Genomic DNA, 10,479 nt, shown 5'->3' with positions numbered 1-10,479 from the left:
AGGAAAATGAAAATCCATAGTACAAAATTTAATTTAGCTATGAACGAGATTTCCCGGTAATTCCCGAACGCTTCGTCTACGAACCCGTCCTTAATTTTGCGATCCCAATTGATCTCCTCGAGTCAATCATTTGATTAATGACGTGTCGCATCTCCCATTCGTTTTGTATTCAACGATACAATAATTTGACGGGAACCCAAAAAAAAAAAAAAAAAAAATCAAAGACCTTTTCCTAGAATTTCTTTAATTCGATAGACGATGTGATCTACCCGTTTAATCGCGCGTTTTCGAAAGGCGGTGTTTCGTAACTGGATCGTTCGATGGAAATCTTTTGAAACACTCCTCCATAAAAGCAAAGGGCGGCCCATGATAGCAGAAATTTCACCTATTTATGTGTTTAGATTAAAACTGAAGCGCGTTTCGACAATAATTTCTGATTTCGGAATGATTCGAAGCCGTGCTTCGAAATTTTCGCAATATTTTTTCAAAATACATTCTAGATCGATAATTTCTCGTGATATCAAAAAAAAAAAAAGGAACGATTCTTGATTGCATTTATTTTTCTACTAAATTTATATGCTTTTGTTCTATAGTGAAAATCTGGCAACGTTATATCGTATAAATAGAAATAGAAGTGATCACGATCCCAATGATTTTATGAGCCGAAGCATTTTGTCGCAATAGATTATTCTAGGTTGTACTCAGTTATGTTTCAACTTTTTTTTTTTTCATGCCGGCAAGTTTGAGCAAGCGGTTTCGTTGTTAGGCCATTAATTCTAGGTCGATTTGATATATTGTCTGCATTTTCATAGTTTTCTTAACTATGCCCTAGCTCGAGCAAAAGGCCCGCGTTCACTATTCTCCATCCGTCGACCGCCGGTCTCCGTCCCCCCGTCATCGTCTTTCGGTTGTCGACGGTTGGCTACTGTAAAAATTTTATGCCGTTATCAAATAAATTTTTATTTTGAGAGAATAAATTTTGTGTCACTATGAAATTTGTGTCTCTACTTAGAAACTCGTCGAAAGAATAAAAATAAAAAGTTTATTTTTGGCTAAAAATAAAGCCCAAAAAAAGAATGGTTATCGTTCGCGCCTTAGGCCCGAGTATTCGGTCCATGTTGTCGCAGAACTTGTTCAAGACTCGAGGTAACCTTTCGAAAATAAACGAGACGATCAGACAACGGACGAAAGAAATCAAAATCAATAAAAAAAAAAGACACGAGTTTAAAATACATATTTGTTTGTACTAACATGTATAACAAAATTTCGCAAAAAAAAAAAAAATGCATGGTTGGAATTTGCACACCCGAGCAAGAACCCGATTTTATTTATTTATTTTTTGGTCGAAAGCAAGAACCCGATTGACCGACCCGATTTACAAAATCAAGTCCTAACGTTTAACGGCGTTAGCTGAAGATTCCGTTAAACTCCGCCAAACGCCGTATCCCAACTGGCCAGCAAGGGGCCAAAACGAAATTACAAAAAAAGAAGAGACGACAGGGCGCAGAAACGGGATTGACGATGCACGGGGCTCTCCAAGGGGGATCGGGGGGGGCCAAAACAGATCTCCACCGTCCGATGCGGAATCCACGGCCAGGATCCCTCGGGGAGAACGTTTGATTTGCGACGGAGGGGTGTTGGGACCTTACGGGTATAAAGATTTGCGTTTTATCGTCACAACACAAAGTGTGAGAAAAGAGAGAGAGGGAGGGAGAGAGAGAGAGAGAGAGAGAGAGAGTATTTTCTCTGCGAATTTTCTCTCCTTTTCTTGCTGTTTCCCGAGAAACGGAGGCTGGTTCTCCGGGGAGGGAATGTCGAGGATCTGAATCGACTTGAAGGGAGTACAGAGACAGAGAGGTTTGTGACTGAATTCTGGAGATTGGTGTGAATTTTGTCTCGTAACTCTCGAGGGAAGAACGGTTCTAACTCGGTTCATTTCGCGCTGTTGCAGACATCGTCTGGAGGGCGGGATTCGAAGGAGGAGGAAGCGTCTCGGGGAGCGAGTTGGACTCAGTCCCGAGTTTCGTTTTCCTCCGAGAATCGATTGCAGGGACTCGGTAGTATTTCACCAAGTCCGGGTGAGATTTTTCACTCCCTGGAGACGAACGTGAGTTGCGACGGAGGTCGTCTCGCGGTCGATCTCCTCCGAGTATTTCGCTTTGGTTTTTAAGCTTCTCAATCGACCCGTCTCGTGTTCTGATTCTCGCGTCGCAGGTGCATTTCCGGAGCCCCTCGACCGGTTTCCTGGAGAGATTTCGGAGCGAGCTCTCCGATCTTCGGCGTGGGAGAGCTGTTCTCCCTTTGCGTAGATCGGCTCTTCCGAAATCCGAGAATCGGAATCGTTCATGAGAGTCGGCTATTTCGGCTCTGGAATGTGGTGATTTCGGTGAATCCTGTGGCCAGGCCGCGATTTCCAGTTACGAGGAAGCATGCTTTTGGACAATCGGACGTGCCTGTAATCCGTAAATCTAGCCTGAGATTTGGTTCTCTCCGGTGTCACGGGTGAAAAAACCACCGGGTACTATCAAATCGGAGCGGAAGAAGGTGAGTTCCCGTGCTCTGTTTTGTTCTTCAGTGGGTTTTTTCGGGGTTGGATTTGCGAAGAACTCTAATCTCTGTGTCTGTTTATGTAATTTGCAGTATTGTGACCGAATCGGAGCTATCGGATTCGAATCGGAGGTCGGTCGGCGAAGCGACGGCTTCTCGTTTTCGACGTTGGACTTTCCCGGTAATGCGACAATCTTCATCGGGATTCCTTCGTCATCCGTGTCTTTCCTCCTTTCTCAGTGGCCATCGAGCTTGGATGTGCATTTGCTCTTGAGAAAGAGCTGATTTTCACGAAATTTTTTGGCGATGTGCCATTTCTGAGACTGGAGTTTTCTGGAATTACTGGGTTGCTTTTGAGAACTTTCTTGTTTTGAATCGAGCTTTTCCGGGTCAATTTCTGCTTTCTCTCTCTCTCTCTCTCTCTCTCTCTGGTGTCTTTTGCGCCTCACCTCTCTTTGATGTTCTGCTGGTGGATCTTCAATATGTTTGAATTTCACGAACCTTCCTTTGTTGGCTTTGAAAGAGATTGTTCTTCTTTTGATCTCGAGCCCCGAGCAGATGAACATCTCAGCTCAAACGAGCGTCTCTGTCGCTGCGTCTTGAGTTCCTCTTCTTCTTCCCCTGCATTTTTCTTGAATTTAACCAGAGCTGGTTGGAGATCTTCTTATTCTCTTTCTCTCCCCTCTTTTTCTTCCCCAAATAGGCGAAGCCATTTGATGTTGTTGCCACTGTTTTTGGATGATTCCGATTGGAGTTCTGGCTCATCATCATTGCTTTCATGCTTGCTCTTGATTTCCATGGTTTTTCTTCTGGACTAGCTCTTGAGCTTTTCTCTGTCGATTGATGCTTATCCGATCGTTATCTATTTTTTTTCGGTGATGGGCGAGCCAAAGTCCCAGTCTTTCGAGTCTTTCTTTTTCCTTTTCTTTGTTTTGCTTTTCTGGGGGTGGGAGAAATCTTCCATTTCTGGTTCTGGATAAGTTGCAGATGAGCGTATTCACTTTTCAGTTTTTGATCATCACAATAATTTGGAAGGAGCTTAACCGTAGTTAAGTTAACGAGAATTTCTTTGGCCCCTTTCCGATTTTTTACTTTGTTATTTATAATTTTTTTCTTGGGTGGTTTTTCCGCTGAGACTATTTCGGGGGGAATTGGACAGGGATAAATACGAAAAGAAGATGGAAAAAGACTTGCAGAGGGCCAACAATAATGGCATCTCCACCAATTCCAACGGCAGAGCCGCCGACGGAGGCTTGCTACTGAGATCGACCTCGGAGACCACTAGGCAGACGACGACGGCGACGGCGGCAACGACGTCCGATTTCGTGCTGCAGTGGGGGAGTCGGAAGCGGCCCAGGTGCATGAAGGTGCAGGTCAAGGACGACGGGGCGGCTCACAAGGCGGCGGCGGGCGGTCGGGTGGAGCGGCGGGTCATCAGGGTGGCCGATAAAGACTCGGCCAATCCGACGGCGAATAATCACGGAAACGGGACTGTGTACTTGAATCTACGTCAACGTCCCTCGTCGCCTCCTTTTCCGCCACTTCAGCGCGTTCTCAGGTACTGCACCCCCACACCCTTCTCTCTCTCTCTCTCTCTCTCTCTCTCTCTCTGTGGATGCTGTGTTTCTATAATGGATCGATGCTGTGGTGCACTGGGCTTTGTTTTTCTCTTTACTTTTTTGGGGGGGGCGGGGTCGGAGGTGGACATGGCGGCACTGCTCAGTAGTGGGAAGTGGGTACGATCCGAAAGGCTGGATTTTTTTTATCTTTGAGTGGCGAGGATGATCAAAGAAGGGAGATCTTGAGATCTAATTCTATCTTTAGAGGGCTTTTTGGTGGTTGAAGTCAGGTTTTCTTGTCTTCGTTTCTGTCCATTTGGTGCAAAAAATGGGGTGTGGGCGTTGTGTTTAACATGGGCTTTTACTGTTTACGGGACTGACCCAACATAATCCTCCATCGTTACACGACATAACGTCATTTGTTCTCTCTCTCTCTCTCTCTCTCTCTCGAGAAGATGTTTTACTTACATATACGCCAAGGGATCATTTCTTTGAGCTCCGGAACCAATTCTCCACATGTGCACACGAGCAAAGATCGTGTCGTAGATTCTGGTTGTTTGGCCCCAATCTGGAGGGGCAAGTAAGTGTTGTGTAGATGTGCATAAAAGTAGAGTCTTGTTTAAGATCCCAACATTTTGGTGTTTGCAGATCTAACGTTTTGATCTGATGATTTTGTTTTCTTTTCTTAGCACATCTTTATATGGACTCTGATTTTTTACCCCTCTTTTTTTTTTTGGGTCGGCTTTATGGACTCTGATTTCCGTAGCGGCTTCTCTCTCTCTCTCTCTCTCTCTCTCTAAATTTTTTTATTTTTTAAAATGGGATGCAGTTGAGATAAAAGAGGGGATCGGGGGTTGAGGGGTTCTGGATTTCAAAACATAAAAACTGGGCCTGACCTTTGTGGGGGTGATGGAGTCACATGAGGCTCGTATGCATTATTCTGTTTGAAGACTTTCCCGCTACCCAAAAGCTTTTAGCTTCTTGTGTACGAAATGGGTCTAAGCTTGTGAGGTGTTTTGCGCTGTTTCTTTCTTTCTTTCTTTTGGAGGGGGGGAGGAGCTCACCAGAAGAGATCTATTATTTGATGATATGGTGGGGTTGATGATGATGGGCAGAGGGCCACCAACCAACCCCTTCATATCAATTTCAGTCCTGTTTTAATATATATATATTGCTAAAACCTCATTTCATTTCTTCTTTGACTTGTCGTCGTTTTGGGCTGTGGACTCTGCTTCTTTGTTTTTTTATTTTAACAGGGGGTCTAAGCCATGCCCGTCCTGGTTCTTGTGCCACTGGATCGTAGGTCCAGCTCTCGTGGCTACGTGTCGAACACACCACATTATTGGGTTTCAAAAAAAGGGGGAAAAAAAAAGAAAAGCCGATCATTCATGAGCGAGGGTTAGGAATGCGGTCCACTTTATCCCATCCCGACCCTTCACGTGCTCCTCCACGTAGCCCTTCCCCATCACCCAAAAGAAAGAGAGAGAGAGAGAGAGAGAGAGAGAGAGAGAGGAGGAAAAAAGAAAAGCAAAAGAAGAAGAAGAAGCATTATGCGCACGTAGATAGCTACAGAGAATCACAGCTCAAAGCACCACTCCAAATATCTTTCCCGTTCAACAGAAAAAAGTAAAATCCGAACGTTTCCGCAGTCCTTCAAAGGAAAAAAAGCAAAAACACATCTTCAAAGTCGTCTCCTGCTGCAGCTTAAGGCCAAAATCGAGAACCCACGCCCCCCCCTTGCTCCGATTCTCACGCAAAGCCTCTCGGGAGCCTGTCCCCCCTCCCCACCCCCCACCGATCTGAAAGATCGGACGGACCCTTGGTCATTTCCGTAATTTCGGTAATTACCCAGATCGAAAAATGTCTCTTTTTTTTTTGAATCTCTTTTTCGGGAAGGTTCAGATTTTTCGACTTGGGGTATGCTCTATGCTGCTTTTTGGTGCAGAGTGTTTTGGGTGCGTGTGTGTGTGTCATTAATGTTGTGTGGCCTCTGCGATTGCTTTGCTTGTGTGGCTTTATGATAAGCGGGTTTCCGTTTGGTTTCTCCAGGAACTCGGAGAATTCGAGTGCGATGCGAGGGCACAGCAACGGCGGTCTCAGGGGTTTCTCTTCGCCGGACAGGGGTGCGCACGATAAGAAAGGCACCAACCACCCCCACCCCCTCCACAGCAATCACCATCACCACCTGATCAGCAACAGCCACCACCACCACCACCACAATGAGAGCAATAACAAATCGGCCGCGTCGTCCGAGACCGCCCACGACAGCAAGAAGGGCGGGTCGTCGTCCGGGAGCGGGGACGCGGCGGTGGCGCCGCCCCCGGTCTGGCCGCCTAAGTTCGTGATCGCCCTGACGAACAAGGAAAAGGAGGAGGACTTCATCATCTTCAAAGGGTCCAAGCTGCCTCAGAGACCCAAGAAGAGGGCCAAGATGGTCCAGCGCACCGTCAATGTAAGATCTCCGTCTCGTTTCTCTCGCCCTCTCCCCCGGAACTTCAATTCGTCACTCTGTTTCTTTATTCGTATTGTCAATTCCCATCAATCTCGATCAATTCCGGTCGAACCCAGTTGAGAATTTTTTTAAAAAAAGAATATCACGATCTGAAATGGCTTTGGAAAAAACAAAAAATCGCCAGTGGCGGCTTAATTGGTATTAGTTGCAGCCGTAGCTGAAAAATAATTGAAAGATAATGTAATTTAATATCTTTTTCTTTTACTGTTACTTAATTAAAATGACGGGAGGTGAGAGACGATGGAGGTCGAGGGAGGGGGCTCGTGTGGTGGGACCCGAGATTTATGCTTTTTGTGATTTTAGGGTAATTGAGGGGGGGAGTGGGGTCCTCTGCTTTTGTTGTTGTTGGGGAGAAAGCGTGCAAAAGGACAAATCGAGTTGGGAAACGAACGCACACTTGTCGGTCGATGCGTGGACGTGATAACGAATGCTGGGTCGGGGCCCCGAAAGGGCGTGACCCGGTGTGTTTTGTCCCAATAAAGGGACGGTAAGCTTCGGCGTTAAGGTTTAGATTAGGTTCTTGATTATGATAAATGATGATGGTGATGATGATGTAAATAGGGTGTTAGGTCCAAATTGGAGTGGTCAGTGGTGGACTGGGCTGTAGCGGCCCATCTGGTCTTTTAGAGACCAGGCTAGCTGGCCCGAGCTACACTACTTTGTGAGTTGATGATTGTGCTATAGCTCGAGCTCGGAAAAGATGAGCAGGGAAACGATGAGGATGTTCGGAGGTTGGCTCCTCAATGTGGGGCAAACCTCTTATGAGATGTGTGGGCCGCGTGTCTTGTCCTTCCACGTCGGCCCTCGGGTAAACTTCAAGGAAGAGGAAGAATGCCCGCATGAGTAGTCAAAAACGCCCTAATCTCATTCCCTCATTTTTTTTTTTTGGGGGTGGGGGGTTGTTGTTTGTCAACGTTGTCTTGGCATCACACGGTCCTTGAGCGTGTTTTTCGTGGTTTTCGCTGATTCCTTCGCTTTGTCTGGGGAGATCTGAATTTATAGATTTTTTGGGTCAACATATTAAATACCTTTTGGTTTAACAAATCGAGGTTTCGTGAATTTGAACAAGTCGGTGCATTTTGCTGTATGCAGTTGGTAAGCCCTGGGGCGTGGTTGTGTGACTTGACCCTAGAGCGGTATGAGGTCCGGGAGAAGAAGATATCCAAGAAGGTACTTCATTCGCTTCACTTATTTCTTCTAGATATGAATTCGTAGCCCCTATTTAATTATTGTCTTCAAATTTCGAATCTGAGAGTAAGGCAAAAAAAAAAATAGTTACCTCTTTGAAAGTCACTTGAACTTCGATCAAAACTAAATTATGCACCATGCTGGTCCTTTAATTTTATAGGGTCCACGATGATAGAATGGCCATGCTAGTAAGTGCACTTTGAGGCACTTGTTCAATATAAGCTGATATTGGAATAGCTTTAATCGTCGAAAGCGTCAATTACGGCCAGTGTATTAGGAAATGTAAATGTTCTTTTTAATTGGTCATTAGGCACGACCGTTAACGAGAGGGACAATACTGATTTGTGTGTGTGATGATGTAGAGACCGAGAGGATTGAAGGCTATGGGCAACATGGACTCTGATTCCGAATGAAGAGTTTGGGGGGGTTTGATAGCTTCATCGGAGATGATGAGATTTTGAGAGCTCTTTGTACTCTGTCCCCTAAAAAAAAAAAAAAAAGAGTTAAAGGGAAAAAGTTAAAAAAAAAAGGACTCTGTATCTGCGTCCGTTCTCACTTGGGAGAAAGAATGAAATTTATTCATCTTTCCCATGTACAACCCTTCTCTCTCTCTCTCTCTCTCTCTCTCTCTCTCTCTGAATAATGTAAATGTCAATCACGAGATTGCAAGGTTACGGAAAAGCGATGCGGGCCAAAGTCGGAGAAGGGCAATCTTAAAATTAGCATTCTTAAAGACTTAAGAGTTTTCTAACCCCAAAAAAAAGGAAGAAGACTAAAGGGTCGGGTGGATGAGCAAGAGAAGAGGGAGTAGGAGTTGGGAGAGTCGGGACTTTACAATCCAATCCATTCATGCATTCGCAATTTTCCAAGAGTTGAAGGCGCTTAAAGGATCCCATCATCCAATATTCATCGTCTTGAACGAGATTTGATGTTCTTGGTGGATCATTCAATGGAAGCTAAGTTCTCAAGTTCTGATTATTGAATTCATCTTTAGTCGATGTGTCGTGCTCTCAAAGATATTTCGGAAGAGGTCCCCTGCTCTACTCTGCTCTTTCTTTAATCTTTTCATCTGATGAAGATTTTTTACAGTCCATTTCGATGTCAAGATTAAGCGAAATAACCGCACGCCATGGAGCAAGCAACACACGTCGAATTGGGAAGGGTTACGTTTCCAAACGAAGTATGCCTTTAACGGAGAACTCGAAATATTTGTCATCCATCCTGAGTTGAAGCTGTCCCACTTTTTTGACCCCCTTCAGCTTCACAGTGTGTTCCTCTCCCTCCACAAGCTTCTCTCTCTCTCTCTCTCTCTCTTCCCTTCCAAATCTCAGACCTAACATCGTTAACTTGCGCTGCACATCGCCATTGACGTCCCATGGGACCTACCACTCTCGCCAAATCATCTGCAGATATTTATTCTCTCCTCTTTTAAAATCCTTAACCTAATGAATGCTTCACACGTTAGGGATTTGACCCGAGTGTTTTAGGGTGGCCAAGGCAAGATGTCAAGAATCACTCCTAGCCCATGACCAGATCATATTGTCTTTGAAATACCTTGGACAGGTGGTGATGGGTTACAAGATTGGTCGTGGGACCCGCTGGTCTCAACAACTGTTAAAAAAAAACGAAAAAGAATAATCGATGTTCTCGGGGTGGTGAATCAGCAGCAGCTGAGGCGTTGCCGTGTCAGCTTCGCGAATCATCATCGTCATCGTCATCATCATCAACTTGCGTTTGCCCCCCAACAAAGCTTCTATTCACCCAAGGAAAAGAGACGAAAAGGCAAAGAGGCCGTCAACTTCGCGTCTACTTGGGTCGATTTTTTTGGCAAAAAGAAGGAAAAGAGGTCATGGAGAAAGGAAGGCAAACCCCCGAGTGGAATCGTGACTCGAAACGTCAGCTTTTACCTTTTGATTCGTCTTCTTCTTCGTTTTACAAACTGCCGCACTAATTGGGGAATCTCGAGCTTTCCCAAGTAACGCAAATCGCGGTCCGTCAATATATGCTTTAATCCCACGCCAAAGACGGAGCCCTTCCCCATTCCTTACCTTTCCCGACACGGTCCACCTCGTGATCCAGACCCGCCACGATGTTCCAACTCGGTCGTCGGTCCTCAACAAACACGACTTTAATCGCATGGCAATCTCGAACCCATTTTGCATCGAAACATTTTACTCTCCTTGAATCTTTTCACACCACTTTCAAACGATGGTAATTCTCGCATGACTCGATCTGGGCCGTCCGATCAGCGTCGAACGGTACGATCCGTATGCGACGAGATCACACCCCCCAACAGCAATCACGACAAGACAGAAGATAGCTGCCTGCCACATGATCACCCCACCATTATTTGCCGTGATAATTAGGATTACTGTCATCATGAGCCTCCTTAGCGGTTAACAAACAAGTCAACAATCGCTTTCCTTCAAATTCTCCATTTTCGCACACGAAGCGTTGAGAGTCATAGTCAATGCCTCAACCGCCGAAGTAAGAGACGAGAAGGTCGGCGACATTGGCGACGATCAAACACCGGTGATAAGGAAGGGAAGAGACGAAGCTAATAAAACGAATCTGTTATTTATATATAAAAAGTATATATGTCGAGGTACATCGAAAAGCAATAGATGATACCAGACTGACTCTCTAACTCGAAGCTATGTACCCAAATGTATC

General features: G+C 45.3%; 1 protein-coding gene across 3 annotated transcripts; it reads left to right on the top strand.

The window, feature by feature from the left end:
- The first annotated feature begins 1,632 nt into the window (after window positions 1–1,632).
- On the top strand, window positions 1,633–8,287 carry LOC115756763 (probable serine/threonine-protein kinase DDB_G0282963). Of its 3 annotated transcripts, none has more exons than XM_030696666.2 (8): window positions 1,633–1,857; window positions 1,952–2,123; window positions 2,215–2,544; window positions 2,641–2,728; window positions 3,707–4,105; window positions 6,156–6,558; window positions 7,711–7,788; window positions 8,169–8,287. In XM_030696666.2, exons 5-8 carry the CDS (start codon window positions 3,726–3,728, stop codon window positions 8,217–8,219), a joined length of 912 nt encoding a protein of 303 aa, XP_030552526.2. In that variant the 5' UTR covers window positions 1,633–1,857; window positions 1,952–2,123; window positions 2,215–2,544; window positions 2,641–2,728; window positions 3,707–3,725; the 3' UTR covers window positions 8,220–8,287. The 3 variants fall into 3 exon arrangements, with proteins under 3 accessions (XP_030552526.2, XP_030552525.2, XP_048132968.1); XM_030696665.2 differs by having other exon boundaries at window positions 1,634–1,857; window positions 1,952–2,078; XM_048277011.1 differs by having other exon boundaries at window positions 1,634–1,857; window positions 1,952–2,134.
- Window positions 8,288–10,479: the final 2,192 nt, after the last annotated feature.

This window comes from Rhodamnia argentea, chromosome 4, assembly GCF_020921035.1.
Source record: "Rhodamnia argentea isolate NSW1041297 chromosome 4, ASM2092103v1, whole genome shotgun sequence".
NCBI lineage: Eukaryota > Viridiplantae > Streptophyta > Magnoliopsida > Myrtales > Myrtaceae > Rhodamnia > Rhodamnia argentea.
Note: the sequence above shows the minus strand (reverse complement) of the source record. Positions and strands in the feature narration are given on the sequence as shown.

Bases quoted from the DNA above. Each gene is read 5' to 3' on its own strand.
- LOC115756763 (XM_030696666.2), top strand. From the start codon at position 3,726: ATGGAAAAAGACTTGCAGAGGGCCAACAATAATGGCATCTCCACCAAT. The intron at 4,106-6,155 runs GTACTGCACCCC...TGGTTTCTCCAG, and splicing joins CCACTTCAGCGCGTTCTCAG to GAACTCGGAGAATTCGAGTG. The intron at 7,789-8,168 runs GTACTTCATTCG...GTGATGATGTAG, and splicing joins AGAAGAAGATATCCAAGAAG to AGACCGAGAGGATTGAAGGC.